This window comes from Emydura macquarii, unplaced genomic scaffold (genome assembly GCF_026122565.2).
Source record: "Emydura macquarii macquarii isolate MOO-44397 ecotype Brisbane River unplaced genomic scaffold, CSIRO-AGI_Emac_v2 contig_18, whole genome shotgun sequence".
Lineage (NCBI taxonomy): Eukaryota > Metazoa > Chordata > Testudines > Chelidae > Emydura > Emydura macquarii.
Window position 1 is genome coordinate 9,479,033 of NW_027130155.1, and position 16,660 is coordinate 9,495,692.

The 16,660-nt window shown below is 37.3% G+C and overlaps 1 protein-coding gene across 1 annotated transcript in view; it reads left to right on the forward strand.

Annotated features, from left to right (window-relative positions):
- ATR (ATR serine/threonine kinase) overlaps positions 1–16,660 on the forward strand; it is a 77,328-nt gene that overhangs the window by 10,112 nt on the left and 50,556 nt on the right. Inside the window, exons 9-21 of the mRNA XM_067543403.1 lie at positions 123–321; positions 932–1,191; positions 2,228–2,418; positions 2,532–2,632; positions 3,532–3,703; positions 4,473–4,643; positions 5,731–5,925; positions 6,317–6,502; positions 7,110–7,202; positions 10,567–10,697; positions 10,884–11,027; positions 13,146–13,239; positions 14,464–14,589. Coding sequence (XP_067399504.1) covers positions 123–321; positions 932–1,191; positions 2,228–2,418; positions 2,532–2,632; positions 3,532–3,703; positions 4,473–4,643; positions 5,731–5,925; positions 6,317–6,502; positions 7,110–7,202; positions 10,567–10,697; positions 10,884–11,027; positions 13,146–13,239; positions 14,464–14,589 — 2,063 coding nt within the window. The remainder of the gene's footprint in view (positions 1–122; positions 322–931; positions 1,192–2,227; positions 2,419–2,531; positions 2,633–3,531; positions 3,704–4,472; positions 4,644–5,730; positions 5,926–6,316; positions 6,503–7,109; positions 7,203–10,566; positions 10,698–10,883; positions 11,028–13,145; positions 13,240–14,463; positions 14,590–16,660) is intronic.

The following is a 16,660-nucleotide window of genomic DNA, read 5'->3' on the forward strand; positions in this document are numbered from 1 at the left end:
AAAGAAATTTTCACATTTCTACAGTGTATTTTCTTTCCCCCAGTTTGTCTTGTTGACAATGGGGTAGAAACAATAAAAAAAAAACCTCAAAGCCTTATGTTGAATTTTGTTTTCTCCATCAGCACCTCAGACTCAGTCGCACTGTGTATTCCTTCTATCTCTGTTCCCAAAAAACATATGTCTGGATTGGAGAAAATGTGTTTACCATTGGGCATTACAGAGTTCCCATGAAGTCATCCGAGCCAGTTGTGTTAAAGGATTCCCTGTCTTGCTGCACCAATTAAGTGTGAAATCCTACAGCATAATTCCCCAAACTCTCTTGTATGTATTATTACTGCTTTCACTTTTCTGATTACATAGTTGAAAAAGAAAACCAGACACAGAATGTTAGTGTTGGTGGATTATTATTTTATTATTTATTTATATAGCATCCAAAATATACTAAACAGAACATATAAAAGACACATTCTCTGGTCATAGATCTTAGTCTAGCTAAACAAAAACAAAGATGCGGGAAGAGGATTTATTGTGCAACGAAATGAGAGAGATGTTATGCTTGTGTCTCAGCTTTTTATATGTTTTTCCCCCGATTCTGTGTTCTTTCACCTTGCTCCTTCCAGTGCATCTGCCTTACCCTCCTTTTTACCCAATTTTGTATGCACAGCCTGCCTATTTCTCTGCTAATATGCCAGATTAAAGATACCTTCTTTCTCCATTTACATTCTACCCTGTCCACCCACTTCATAGATTTAGCCCAGTCTGAGGTGGTGACAAAAGAGAAACAAACACCTATTTTAGAGAGCAACTATTTATATAAACACTTTAACTTGTTAAATATGTGGAAATTATTATTGAATGTACTGCATGCATATAAAATGCAATGATTCATTAAGTGATATACTGAAGATTTTTTTTTCTTCTTTCATTACAGAGACCAAATCAAAGATGAATCTGAGTTAGTCAAGAAGGCTTGCGCCAGTATTGCTGGGAAATTAGCTTGCTGTCTTTCTGGGACATTTAATTTAAGTCCTCATTTAACAGAACCTGATATTGAGCTTGTAACTTATGATATTTTATGTAGCAGCTTCACTGTGATCCCTGCTTATGAAAATACATGTTCAGTGAAAGCCTCCATTTTCAAGCCATTTTTTAATCTTCTTGAAAGCAAAATACCTAGTTCAGTAAAGCTAGGTAAAGTGATTTTATTTTTTTTCTTAACCTTCACATTCTTGTGTAGCATACTAAAATTACTTGTACTGTCCTTTTTTGCCACCTGACTTCTCTGTCATATCCTTCTATCAACCTGCAACTTGTACAATAGGTGAGAAGAAGAGTGTTTGCTCATGGTCTGACCTGGGATACCTCACCGCCGAGTGCCCTTAACTTCTGTTGAAATCAATGGGGATTGAGGTTGCTTAGCATTTAGCACTAAGGGCCTCTCATTACTATTAACTTGTATCTTCTATTTAATACCATTCACTAATTCCACTTTTTTTTTTTTTTTGGTCTTTTTGGTCTCCCATCCCATTTTCCCGTCTTTATTTGTTTTCTTTTAAATACGTTATAAATTAATACTAGGCCTCCTTCCCAAATAGGTCAGGCACTTGACTTTTGAAATGGTTGATAAATCACACAAGCTCTCTGGAAGCAAGAACATCTTAGAGCAAAAGAAATTGTGCTCATTATATTTTCCATTGGCTCTATCTGGCAGAAGCAAAAAAAAAAAAAAGATGCATGACATATCATACCAACTTCTGTTCCTCAACCCACAAAACAGACATCTTAATATTTTTATTGACTAACATACAGTCAGTATTCACAAAATAGTTTATGGTGATGCACAGTATAGGAAAACTACAGTAGCCATTTGTATAATTCTGTACACCGTATTGGCTCAACAAATATCATTATAGATAAATAAACATGAACTTTCAAACGTGGTTAGCTTAGTATCAAGTGTTGTTTTTATATATTAATTCTAATTAAATCAAAGATCTACTTTAGTTACTCATTCTGTATCTTTCAATAGAAGTCTAACATTTGATATACATTTGAATTAAAAATAGCCATTTTGTTTAACACTTTATTAATAATAGCTTTATGAAATATAGAACAGTCTGTTTGATGTTTTGTATATTATTTCATGATTAATTATTCTGGTACATTTTCAAAGGCATAAAGTGCTTATCTTTGTTTTCCTTCTCCAACCCATTCCTCTCTCCCTTAGCATTCATAGAGAATATACCTCATCTTTGCAGACACCTGGACTTTAGAGATGATGAATCGGAGGTGAAGATTCTTCTTGGGGCTTTACTAAATTTAATGGAAGATCCAGACAAAGATGTAAGAGTGGCATTCAGTGACAATATCAAGAACATACTGGCATCCTTGGACTCCGAGGAAGGATTCATAAAAGAGGTGAAACCCATGTTTTCTTTTCTAATGCCAAAAATGCAAAACTGTTTTTGTTGTAACCATCTTGTTTAACTAATGTGTTGAATAGTTTGTCCATTTCAAATTTGTTTTTCCAGCTTTTTGTTTCAAGAATGAAAGAAGCCTATACAAATGCTAAAATATCAAGAAATAATGAGTTGAAGGATACATTAATTCTAACAACAGGGGATATTGGAAGGTACCTTTTGGTTGTATGCTACATTTTGAACATTCATAAGTATTTTCAGTTTATAGTTCCGGGAGACCTGTTGCACAAGTATGAATACAAGAATAAAATTCTTCAAAGTCCTCATCTTTGTAGATGGATCCACACAGGCAGACCCTTACGTCTATAGTGAGCCTTGGTGTATTTGTTGGGGTTCCATGTGGAAGGGGTTTCCTTCTAGGTCCAATTGTATAGAGTCAGGGCCCAAGTGATTTTTTTTCTTTAGAAAAAAGTAGCATTATAATTTGGTTTGGAAGGATTAGATTTTTATTGGTAAACATTGAATTCACTATAAACACACAAACTGACAAATACTTCCATCTGTGATTATTTAAATTTACAGATGGGCAAAGTTTAAAAAAAAGGAAAAAAAAAAGCTGCTTGAGAACTAGAGCTTGATTTAACAATATTTACTTGGTATGTTCTTAAGTGATGTTGAGTTTGTGTTTTAATGGTTATAAATCTTTAATTTTTTTTAATCTCATCGTCTACTATCATAAGTATTGTCTGGCATTCCTATAATTTCCCACAACTGTGAAATTTTAAATTGATAAAAACAGAAAAAAGGGTTAAAAATTAAGATAATTACTTTTAAAAAATTGAATTCTGCCAAGCCTAATTATAATTAATAAAGACAAATCCATTCAAAGAGTAAGTCTTTATATTACATGATTAAATACTATATATTCATATTTGTTGAATTCATCTACTCTTTACCAAGGCATCCATTTTGTGTACAATAGAAGGTTATATAAAAATATAGTAACAAATTGTGTTTATCCTGGTAACCTGCATACGTTAGAAGTAGTCTCACTAGTTTTGTAACTAGCATCTCATGCCAACTAATTTTTTTCTGCTTACTTTTTTGAAAGGGCAGCGAAAGGTGATTTGGTGCCATTTGCGCTCTTGCACTTGTTGCATTGTTTATTGTCCAAGTCAGCATCCGTGGCTGGAGCAGCATATACAGAAATTAGAGCGCTGGCTGCAGCCAAGTCTATAAAACTGCAAGCCCTTTTCAGTCAGTACAAGAAGCCTATCTGTCAGGTGAGGAAAAAGAGTATTACTTTAGGAAGCATGCATTATATTGCTAGGTTGCAAAGGAAAACATTGCTTCACAGATGTTTGTTTTCCCTATTCATTTTTAAAAGTGGTGTTGAAAGTAAAATTTACAAAAGCTTTTATGTAGACTACAAGCAGGAGGAATCCTATTTGACATCATAATTTTCTAAAATAAATGAAACCTTTCAGGGAAGATTGGGACTCTTCTTTGACTTTTGTTAGCATTTGTGACACCAGCAGTGTAATTTTGTTTGTCTCTTTATGCCCCAGCTCACTAAGTATTGAAATAGTAGAACCACATAATCTTTTGTATTATATGACACATTTCCTCATGGGGCCTACTCTTAAAATTGATAATGCATTTAACCATTGTTTCAGGCATAATGGGACAATGATTTTTTTCTTTGCATTTTATTTAAAAGGTTAAGTTCTCTTCAAAATTTACAGTTTTTTAATATTTATAGAAGGAAATTGTATAACATCAATTTCTAGCTGGATGACATGACACCATTAAGGTCTCCAAAGTAAAAATTTTAAACTACAACTTGAGTATCATCAACTGTAATGATTCATGGTTTTCAGTTTCGGTCATCCACAGTGTAGTTTAAGTAGAAGAAAAATGTAGACAAGAAGATAGAGATGCTATAACTTTTTTTTGCTTAGATTAAGTTCTTGGCTGTATATCTTTGTTTGGTATGGATTTTATGTCCTGGATGTGGGAAACTAATATTTAAAGTTATCTTTTAATGTTTAGTTTCTAGTGGAATCCCTGCACTCCAGCCAGATGGCAGTACTTTCTAATACTCCATGCCAGAGTAATGAGCTACAAAGACAAGAGGTTGCTCATCAGAGAGAGATGGCCCTGGACACATTATCTGAAATTTCCAATGTATTTGATTTCCCAGACCTCAACCGCTTTCTCTCTGTGAGTTGATAGTTCTTTTTTCTTCTGAATTTTGTATGCTTGGATTTTTAGAAAAATGTAGTCCACCATCCATCTTCCTGGAAATCTTGTAACTCTGGATTTGTTTCCTAGCCCCCTCCCCTCCTCTAATTGTTGGTAGTTATAAATTGGGATAATTTAGAATTGCTGCTGCTGGCTGCTCAAGCAGGGGAGGAGATGTTCAATGAAGGTGCTAGGGCACATTGAGCTGCAGTAGTGGTTCAGAATGTGAGGGAGATGTACTACCCAAGTATTAAACAAGAGTACTCATTTGCTCAAAGCACTTACTGGCTTCTGAGTGGACGAGGTGTTCAATCAAAAGTCTGTATTTTGAGGCAATATTTTGAGCCATTGTTGGGGATGTTTTTTCCCCCTCCTCTCTAAATAACCTTCTATTCTTTGTTTCAAATAGAAAATACCAAGAAGCTCTGGTTAGCTGACATCTTCATTTGTTGCCCTCCCTAATATAAACACTGCTTATTTTCTTTAAGGTTATAGGACTTGTCTACACAATCCTGCAGTTTGGACTACAGTAGTATGAATAGCAGTGCATACCAAAGTGCTGCGCTGTAACTCCCAATGTGGATTTTCAGGTGCGAACTATAAGTTCCTAGTTTGCATTAATTTTGTCCTCTTCGAAGAGGACTACTTTAATGTGAATTAGAAATATAGCCAAAGTTGTTCTGCACATGCTGAAACGTTTTTTGATCAGCATCTGGTTTGTTGGTAGTTGGGAAATGTGGAACAGTTGCACAGTGCAGCTAGATGAAGTGTTCTGGCTGTGTTTTTGTTTTCCTCCAGATTTCCTTTTGTTGAAAGGTTAACTGGACAAAATTATACATTCACTTGCCATTTGTATGGATTCATATCTCCTATTATTGCACCCCTATGGAATTACTGTTTTTCCATTATTATTTCCATGACTAAGATGTTTTCCTCTTTACTAACCTTGTTAATTCACTTTCAATAAGTTAACTCAAGATAATAGGTGTACAGGTATATTTTCATATTGGTATACAGAAAAAATCTGCATTTATTTTTGGTAAGTGTTGTACTTTTAATTTGGTAGCGAACCCTGCAAGTTCTACTGCCTGACCTTGCTGCCAAGGCCAGTCCTGCAGCATCTGCACTTATTCGAACCATAGCAAAACAGCTGAATGTAAACCGAAGAGAGATCCTAATCAACAACTTCAAATACATCTTCTCCCATTTGGTCTGTTCCTGTTCTAAGGATGAGCTGGAGCGAGCACTTCATTACCTCAAGGTAATATGGGCATTTGCCAGCCTTACATGTGCAGATTAGGAGCAATAATGGATGACAAGCTGGGGATGTTTTTTCCTCTTTAAACACAATATATTAAGAACACGAGAACCTGTTACACTAATTTTTCTTCTTAAATGTATTTTTTGTACATGGAGAATAGTTTTGTCAGCTTACAGGTAGTCTCTTTTTGCTTGCGAACAAATGTCCAGAGCTTGTGGCTAAATTTAGAGTTCTTCTTTGGAAGGTTTGAATTGTCTGTCATATGACTGTTTTCAAGTTTTGTCTTAAAACTGTTGGATTCAAAGGTTCTTTCCATAAGCCAATCTACCTTATTGTATGTTTTGAGTATAATAAAAGTTGTTTTTTCTTTGCCATTTGTATTGATTTATAGAATGAAACAGAAATAGAACTGGGAAGCTTGCTGAGACAGGACTACCAAGGATTACATAATGAATTATTGCTACGGATAGGAGAGCACTATCAGCAGGTCTTCAATGGTTTGTCAATATTGGCTTCCTTTGCATCAAATGATGATCTGTATCAGGGATCCAAAGACATAACATCACCTGAGTTAATGGTAAGGAGAATATATTACATCTGTTTTTTGATTCAACAATCTCCTATCCACTGTGAGGGAGAGAAAGAGAAATGTAATATATTTTGAGCACCCCTCAAACATTTATAATATATTTTGAGCACCCCTCAAACATTTATAATATATAAAAACGTGAAGAAATGTTAATATTCCATCACCCTACATTAAATAGAACTTCTGTAGTGAAGAGAAAACACAAATAGATGTAAAAAAGCACAACCTGTTGAAGAAATCTTCTATACAATGAAGTAATAGAATGGCATCTGTGTAGCCAGTGAAATTTCTAAGTGCCTTTCTCAACGTAAATTATATATCAGGGAATCTTTGTTTACTCTTTGGAATGTGTGCTAAGTCATCTCAATAGATTCCCTTTTTATTTTACCATAAAGATGTGCTTACAGTGAAATGTCTTTCTATTCATTTTATTCAGTCAGGAAAAATGCAAAACCTGACATGCTGCTAAAAAACTATTAATATGTTGTGAAACTTAATTAAACAAGGAGCTATTAATGGATAAATTGTTTAATAATTTAAACACTAAATATTTCAGAATGTCTTATTGGTAAAGGTTTATTTTTAATTTTTTTAGGCTGATTATCTACAACCTAAATTGCTAGGTATCTTGGCCTTCTTTAACATGCAGTTATTGAGCTCCAGTGTTGGCATTGAAGATAAGAAAATGGTGAGTGAATATCAGTTTGAACAGTAAAATAAGAACAAGTATGCAGTGTTTTCAGGCTACATGATGGGCAGCACAATAGGCTGCCTTTCAGGGATTAAGTTGGTGCTATGAAATCGGTATAAAGCTCGTGGCCCAGTCTGAAAATTCTGAGGCAATACCTTTTAGCCATGAGAAATGTGCCAGGTTCTGTTTTAAGCAGCCCTCTCTGACAGATGAGTGGTACTGACAATTTCTGCCTCGCCAAATCTAAAGGTCACCTTTGCAACTCTTTCCTGCCTTTGATACTTTAGAGTTCTTGTTGAGATACTCTCATCTTTACATTATATGGGTCTGTGCTTGCTTGATTTGCCTCTTAGGTGAACACTCCTTCCATCTTATCCATATTGGCTCCTCTTCTTCTCCCTTTCTGTTCTTAGAAGTCTGTCCTCCCATGATCTCTCATCCTGCTTCCAGGCTGATGATTCTCAAATCTTCCTCTGTAGCCAGATGTTTTCTCCTTAGTGTGGGCTCACATTTCTTCCTGTCTTTCTCATATCTCCTGGGTGTTCTGCCATTCTCTCAAATTTAACATGGCTAAAACATCTGCTGATCTTTCCCAGCTATCTGCTTTTCCTCTGCCTTCTTCACCATAACCATTGACAACTACACGATTTTTCTAGTCATTCAAGCTCAGTAACTTAATTCCACCCTGTTGTTTTTTCCAAATAGTCTCTTGTCAAATCTTATTCCTCTCCCTCTATGACATTTCTCAAATCTGCCCCCTCTTCTATCTCACTTTTGATTTATGATATGGTTCTCTTTTTTTTGCCTGGACTGCTGTAGCCACCACTTTATCTGGCCTTACTGACTCTTCCTTCTTTAGTCTGTCAAACATGTTGCAGCTAAAGTAACCTTGTTTTTGTTGTCACCCGTTCATCCCAGCCACCCTTCCCCCCATCCTATCCCCTGAATCCTTTTTTTCTCATCCAGTCTATTTGAACCTCAAGTTTAAACTTCTTGTTCTCATTTTCTGGGTGCTGCATAAATCTGCCTCTGCTTACATCTCTGCCTTTGCTTCTCCCTGTTCTTGTGTCCTATGTCTTGCCTCCGCTCCCCGGGATCTTTCCACTCACATCTTTTATGGCCTTTTTTGTCTGGAATAACCTGTTTGTGGCAAGCATTTTTCACTCTGTCTTTTTAAATCCATATTTTAAAATTTTCTTCTTTCATCTAATTTTCATGGTTGTCCTCTGAAGTCATTTGATATCCTCCCTTGCCCTAACTTATTCCCAGATGTCTTCTTTTATGCTTCATACATGTTTAACATTATTCATTTATTGTAATCCTCCGTTCCTTTTCCATTTGTAATCATTTCCTCTCTCTCTCTCTCTCTCTCTCTCTCTCCTTCCTACCTTGAAGTGCTTACATTCTAAAGTAATCATATTTTTTTATTTCTGTGAAGTGCCATGCATATCAAGGGCACTATGTAAGTATTAAACAGTTCTCCAGCATGAGGACTTCTAGAGAGGGAGGAGTGGAATTGGGGAGCCTGGAAGATTCTTTTCCTGCTTCTTAAAATGTGAAGGGAAAATTCATTATTTTCTGAGTAGAACATTTTTATACAAAGGCAATTTATTACACATGGTTACAGAAGTGTTTAATGGAAGGATCACATAGATCTTGTGAAATGTAAAAAGATAAATGTTGTGTTTTCTGTTTTACCGTTTAGAAGAATAACCGTATTCAAAGTTTGAAGTTTTAAAGGGAAAAAGTAAAATGAATATTTACTTAATGATTTATATTTCCATTCTTTTATAATAGAAATTTGCTAGTCCACTGATTATTGTACTCCCAGGACTACATGAAGATGACTGTAAATTCTCTAATGGTGAAAGCTCATGTTCATATTCTTATTGTTGCAAACTTTCTTCTTCTCTGAGAGAAGAATTCATTATGTTGCTTATATAGTGACATTATTACAAAATCATAATGGTCTTCCAGAAAACTTGATATATGAATATTTTCCTTTACTAAATTGCTGAGAATTCTACAAAGTACTAAACTGGAGGTTGGGAGGTTTTGAAACCTCAGTTGCAGCTTTGTTCTGGTGTCCTGTGATGTGTGTGGGTCTCCCTGGTTCCTCACAGTTGGGTTGCTTACAGAGTCCTGCTGCTGTTTGTGGCGCACAAGGGCTTCTCCAAATAGAACAAAACAAACAAAAACATTCTTTTCTCTCTCCTTCCCCTGAGACAGAGGTAATCACAGTAAAAGAGAGACAAAAGAGGTCAATCTCTTAAGCAGTAATTTTCGTCATCCTTTTGAGGTTTGGCTTATCTGCAGGTATAGCATCTTTAATCAGGGTTAGGGTCTGCCTCCATCCCCTCCTTTTGGATCATTCCATTTATACTGGTCCATGAAGTCTCAGGATTGGCAAGGTTTGTCACTCTTCCTCTTTATTGATCTGTCTCCTATAGCTAGCAGTCCCTGAGATACAGCAGTCTCTTCTCCCTAATCACCACCCCTTCCTGTGGCAGGCTTTCCCTTTTTTAAGCTTTCTCTCTCGAGGCAGAGCAAACCTTATAGGTGTGTCTGGTTGGTGCTGGCTAAGCCCAGTCGAGCTTGTTAGCCTCCTCATGCTAGAGTAAGGGTGTGCCCCCTCACAAGTCCTAAAACGGTATTGGGCAGAGTAACCTCCATATGTGTTATGTAGTCATTATAATCATAAGCTGCAAGGAGGGATGATAGAGTAAAGCTTCTCTTCACCAGTTACAGTGGTCAGCATTGGGAAGACTATGATCAAGGTGGTGGCAACCTCTATATTACTTTGAGCAGCAAAAAGATATTGAAGAAAAGGAAGTTCTGAGATGGAAATTTTCTGAAGTCTTGGAGATAAAACTGTTGTAGGAGTATGAGACAAGCAGTACTAGGATGAATGCAAGTCCTTAATAATTAGCTGAGTAACTAGAATAAGACTGGATTTCAAATTCAGATACAAATTTTCTCCATGATGGCTGCTCTTCCTTTACAATCTACTCACTGAAATACTATAATAGTCATGTGTCATTGAAATCTCTTCAGATCAAAGAGCTCTTTACTTAATAGCCTTGCTGTTGCAGTTGATCAAGACATTATTGTATACAAATACAATAGGAATTTGGACGTTGCTTTAATGGTTTCAGAGAAAATTGTTTTTAATTTTGACCATAAGGTTTTAAATTAACATTAATTAACTTGTTAACCATTTAACAAATAAACTGATGTGTATAAAACTTTCAGCTGCAAATCATGAATAAAAGTTAACATCTAATAGTTAATTTCTTATTTCACTGTACAACTAATTTATCAAATATGTACTTTTGTTCAAGCGAGCTTTCCTTATTTCCAGGCCTTAAACAGTTTGATGTCTTTAATGAAGCTTATGGGTTCCAAACATATCAGTTCAGTGAGAGTGAAGATGATGACTACACTGAGAACAGGCTTAAGATACAAGGATGACTTTCCAGAGTTATGCTGCAGGTGAATTGACAATATACCCAGACAGCAACTTACTTCAAATTCTGCGTGTGGGTGTTCTGGTGTATACCTATAGCTCATGAAACTGAAATTACTTTAAATACTTAGTGTTTCCATTTCATGATTCACTTAAAATGCCCATATGCAGAAAAGAATATTTATTTTTTGATGTTTTTCTTTTTCATTTAGATCATGGGACTGTTTTATTCGATGCCTGGATCATGCTTACCTTGGCTCCCTACTCAGTCATGTGATAGTAGCTTTGCTGCCCCTTATACATGTCCAGCCAAAGGAAACTGCAGCAATATTTTATTTTCTCATAGTTGAGAACAGGTATTGTGACTGGAAATATTTTGCATACGCATTAGTGGCCTAAGTATGATAGTGGAAGTGGTATCAATCCCTATATTAAAGTTATCTAATAACGGTAAGGGTTAGGGTTTTTTTTTTGTATTGGAAAAGGTTTTTTTCAAGAGTTCCAACACCTCCATAACTTGCAACAGGACTTTGAATTTTGGCAGGGGATGGTCCCGTGAGGTGTCTTTATATTGGCCAAGCATTATCAAATTTTCATGGAAGTCAAGTTCCAAACTGTTGAAAGAGTGCCATTTTCCTGCCTGTGTATTTTTTAAAACAGCTTGTTCCTGGCTTGCTGCCAAAATCCATTGATAATTCCATTAGCACTGTACACACTGCCCCATTGTCTTGCCTCTGTCATTTTGTCTCTGACATGCTATGACAATGATGGCCACCACTGTTGAGGCTTTCCCCTGTCAAACAGTCCTTGGACTAAGGAGAAGAGGTACAGGGCTGGGAACCAAAGGACAATGCGTTCTAGACTTGTTTGTTCTAGTGACTGGTGTTAATAATTCTGTGCACTTCGCAACCAAGTTAATGAGTATGGCTTCATACACCACTGAGAGGTCATAAAACTTGAAATAGAATCCAGGTCTCTAATGTGACAGACCCATGTCTTAGTAATTAGCCATACTGCATTTCATAAAAAATCTGCCAAAGCTAAGTCATGAACTTATGTTGCCTGTAAAATGTGGCAGTTCTTGCATATGCAATTTACCTATTCACTGGGTTACACATTCTCATTTAGTAGCTGGTCCACAGTGGACAGCAGCTGCCTCTTCCTTTTGCCAGATAAGGTAGTTAATCCGTTTGCTCAAGCGGCACAGTTGTGTGCTCCGGCTGCTGTATTCCCTTTGCACTGTCTAATCTGTATGCTGAATGAAACAGGGTTCCTGTGGGGAAAAAATGTGGTTGTGGAATTAAAGACTCTAGCATAATGGTCCTAATTAAGATTGTATGGTCCTTATTTCTGTCAATTCCTAACTTTTGAGTGCTTAACTTTGTAAGCTTAATAACATTCCTTAAACATAGTTTTTCTTTGCATGTAATTATTTATAATATACATTTTTAAAGTATTGCTATTGTAACTTACTGTTGTGGTCTTTGGAAGTGGCAGCAAAGAACCTTCCCCTGACAATGATCTGCCCCCTTGCCCATGTATTTTTAAAGGGCTCCAAAAGGCTCAGCATCTCCGCTGAATACAATTGCTGTGGTGGTGTGCAAAGCAAGTGTAGATGTTTCAGATATGTAGGCCCATTTAGGGCTTTGTAGACCGAGATAGGGATATTGAAAGTGACGCAATATAGGTTAAGCAATCACTGGAAAACATTGGTTTGATTCACTTTGGGAAGGATATGTTTTGTGTGTTTTCCCAGCAGGAGAAGCAATAAGTGGCTCCAAAACAAAGCAGGATTATTCTCATTCTTCTCCCAATTCTCAGAAGGAGGAGAGCTGCACTTTGGAGTGTGCTTACCCGCTTGAGTGGACAGATGCATGTTAGCTCTGTTTGAGCTAATGTGCTAAAAATAGCAGTGTAGCCCACGGGTAGCACAGGTGGCACCTCAGGCTAGCTGCCTGCGTACACATCTGCCTAGTTTTCTTGAATACGTAGTTAAGCAGCTAGCCTGAGCCACTGCCCATACGGCTGCTGTCTACACAGCTATTTTTAGCATACTAGCTTAAGCAGAGCTAGTGTGTCTGTCTACCTGACCTGGGAAGCACTATCCCAGCTGCAGTGTAGATGTACCTTGAGAGGGATTGAATAATGGATGGAGTTGCTAAAATGCTCCCAAGGTTGGAAAGAATTGTCTTTGAAGTGATCAGGTCGATTGTGGGAGGGAGGACGAACACTGTTGTTTCACTTAAAAGTCCAGTAGCAAGAGAAGTAAATATTTTTAATTAGGTTATCTAATTAAATGGAATCCTATTTCCAACCTATTGAATGCATTTTGTCCTATTTTTCACCAGATCTCTGTTCTTCTATTGCTATTCATTTTATTACTTTATTCTGATGGCCGTGTAAAATTTTCTGACCCAAATTTAATTTGTGGCATTTACTTTCTTCGTAATATATATATATTTTTAAATTATTAGGGATGCAGTACAAGATTTTCTTCATGAAATATATTTTCTGCCTGACCATCCTGAATTGAAAGAAATTCAAATAGTCCTTCAGAAGTATAGAAAGGTAAAAGGTGCTTTAAAAGAATTCATGACATAAACCTAGGTGTGGCAATACAGTATTGTATATTATGCTGATAATATATTATGGGTGAGATTTTCAAAGCAATTTAAGGGATTTAGCCAACACATCTTCCTTTAATTTTAATTTAATGGAAGATATGTTTCTAAATCCCCTAGATTGTTTTGAAAATCTCAACCATTGTTTCTCTTTGAAGAGAATGTATAGTCACAAAATGATAGGCTAAGATGGTAAAAATCTAGATATGTGCATTTGTAAATTTCTTAATTGAATTGAAGCATTCTCCTTTTGTCAGAGGAGGAGACTGGAAATAGATAGACTACTGAATTCAGTTCCTAGCTCTGCCACAGATTCACTGTATGATGTTAGGGAAACTGAAGCTAAGTTACTTGTCCAGCTTTACAAAGAAGATAATACTTATATGCCTCCACAGATAAAGAAAACTTGGTAATATGTACCACACAATAGAGTCAGATTCTCATTGACATATTACATTCCCAGGGTAGTATAAGAGTTAAGATTTCTATAATTAACTTTTGGCATCTCTGTAAATCAATGTGTTTTGTTGACTACTCTTTATAGTCTTACAATCACATCACTCTTTATCATCTTAGCTTTTAACAATAATATGCTGTCAGCAAAACTATCATAAACTGATCATTCTAATATATCATCTTGTAATGATGAATGTGAAGAAAACCATTGCTTTTTTGGAATACCCTTTTGCCCTTGGTCAAAAATAGCCCAAATTTGTTACTTGCAGGGCACGCTGCATGGCCTGTTTGTTTTGTCTGGCCTTTGAGAGGAGTTAGAAGATGTGGAGGAGTAGTAGCACATGTATGAAGAGTTGCTGTTTGGTAGGAGGAGTGAGCTGCTTAAAATAAATAGTATTTCATTTAGCAATGTTAATACTTGGCAGGATGCGCAGGCCCTGTGTATGGAAGCTCTTTAGTGTGCTAAATTGAAAAAAAATAAAACTCAAATCCTTCTGTCAATATGACAGCTTTTATGAGAACAAAATTAATTTAAATATGTTTTAGTGAGCAAACGTAGTGCACAAACAAAAACTTATAGGGTATGGATATGGGGTTAGGAGACTTCTACTTTAAAAGGTGGCTGGTGTGTATTTTCTTGTGTTTTTGAGGTGCATTTTAACCATGTTCTCAATGTGGTTAATCATTGTGCTATATGCTGTATATTTTTGTTCAGGAGTCTTCCAAAAGCACTGACTTGCAGACAACGCTTCAGTTATCCATGAAAGCTATTCAGCATGAGAATGTAGATGTTCGTATCCATGCACTGACCAGTCTGAAGGAAACCTTGTACAGAAATCAGGTATAAAAAGCTATTACGTTGAATTGCAATTAAAGTTGAACTATGATGCTGTCTGGACCAACAGTATCATTCTCCTTATCTTGGAGTGCTATTTTTCTCTTACAATAAGGAGCAAGGTAGATGAGATGGCCAGTTTACCAGTATAGATATCCTTTGACTTCAGAATGGGTAAAATGGTAGGTTCCCATCTTACTTTCTCTTTTTAACAGGGTTTTCAAACCCTACTTTGTTTATGGGATCCTTGCTAAATGAGAACTGAAAGAGCAGTTCAGAAGTAAACACATTTTCTTCCACCGGTGCTAGCCCAGCATTGCAGGAAATAAGTCAATCCAGAACTGAAGGGGTATTTTGTAATGGCACTGTTACTGGGTAAAAGTAATCTATCTTTTGTTCAATATTAAGGCACTTGTTGGTTTAGCAGGCTGCGTTAACAAATCCATTATCAACCAGCATTAATTGCAGACTCTCAAGTGTAGATTTTTTTTCTCCCACATAATAAAAAGCTTTCTTAAAACCTAATATGAAAGTGTCTGCTCCTGGGCTAATCATAGAAATGTAGTACTGGAAGGGACTTTGATAGGTCATCAAGTCCATCCCCTGCACTAATGCAAGATTAAGTATTAGCTAGACTATCCCTGACAGGTGTTTGTCTAGCATGGTCTTAAAAGCCTCCAGTGGCAGAGAATCCATAACCTTCCTAAGTAATTTGTTCCATTGCTTAGCTATCTTTACAGCTGGGAAATTTTTCTTAATGTGTAACATAAATCTCCCTTGCTGCAATTTTAAGCCCATTACTTCTTGTTCTGTCCTCAGTGGTTAAGGACAACACTTTTATCACCCTCCTCTTTATAACAACCTTTTATATACTTGAAAACTATTATGTCCCCATTCAGTCTTCTCTTCAGACTAAACAAACCCAATTTTCTTCTTCTAGTGATTGCACATGTGCATTCCACTTTAGCTGTGTACATGCCCTAAGCACTGAAATTTTTCCCTCAGTGGTACCCATCGGGGCTGCCATGCACTGATAGTGCCAGTATAAAGTGTTCTCAATCCCATTTCCTGCCCCTCCACCCCCCGGCCCTAGTGCCTTCTTACCGCCCGTGACAGTCGCTGAAACTGGTATCCTTGCTTTTGCAAGCTCTCTCAGTGGTAGTCGTCGTCTTCTTTCTCAACATAGTCAGTCAGTTTTAGCTAATTTTAGTGAAGTTCTGTAACTTCAGGTTTTAGCAGAGTTTTTGTCCATTCCCTGGTGACGAGGCATGCCTTGGTCACTGGGCTTTAAACTCTGCACTCCTGCAACAAGGCCATGCCTCTGTGCAACCCGCAGTCAAGGTGCTTGAAGTGCCTGGGAGAAGCTCATGTTTGGGACTGTTGCCAAATCTGCAAGGACTTTAAGCCTTGCACAAAGAAGGCTTGGGAGGCCAGGCTGAAATTCCTCTTCATGGCAGTGGCACTGAGACCTCCACTGGAGCCAGGCTGATCAGACTATGCACCAAGTGCCTCAGTAAGGAGTACTTGTTCTATCGTACTGGAGTCCCAGCACTGATCACTATCCCGAGTATCTAGAAAAAGGCATAAGAAACAGCCTGCTGAAAGGAGGCGATCCCTGGCACCAAAGACTGCCAGGCATGGTAATCAGAGTAGAGTGCAATCTCAGCCAAAGCACTTTTTTACCTCGGTACTGCAGAAGTTGACACCGTTGGCTCCAGCACCTATGCAGGCACCGTCAAATCCAGTACTGGAGGAGACGACTACATCTGTGACACTGTGCGGTATTGATACTATCTTGATACCGACCACACTGGAGATGTTTGCTTCTGCCAGAGACCTTCTCTCGCTGTCAGTATCGGTATCGCCGGCAGTACAGGAGTCAGTGGTGTTAGTGCCGACGGACAGGAGAGAACCTACTGGATCCTTTCATCGTTTGGTGCTGTGACCTTCGATACTATCAAAAGGGAAGCCGACTATGCTTGTCATGGTGCGGACATCTCTGCCATGGCACTGGTCTCCAGTACCGATGGGAGCAGCTCCACTGTGGTCACCGGACAGAGACTCATTGTCTTCCAAG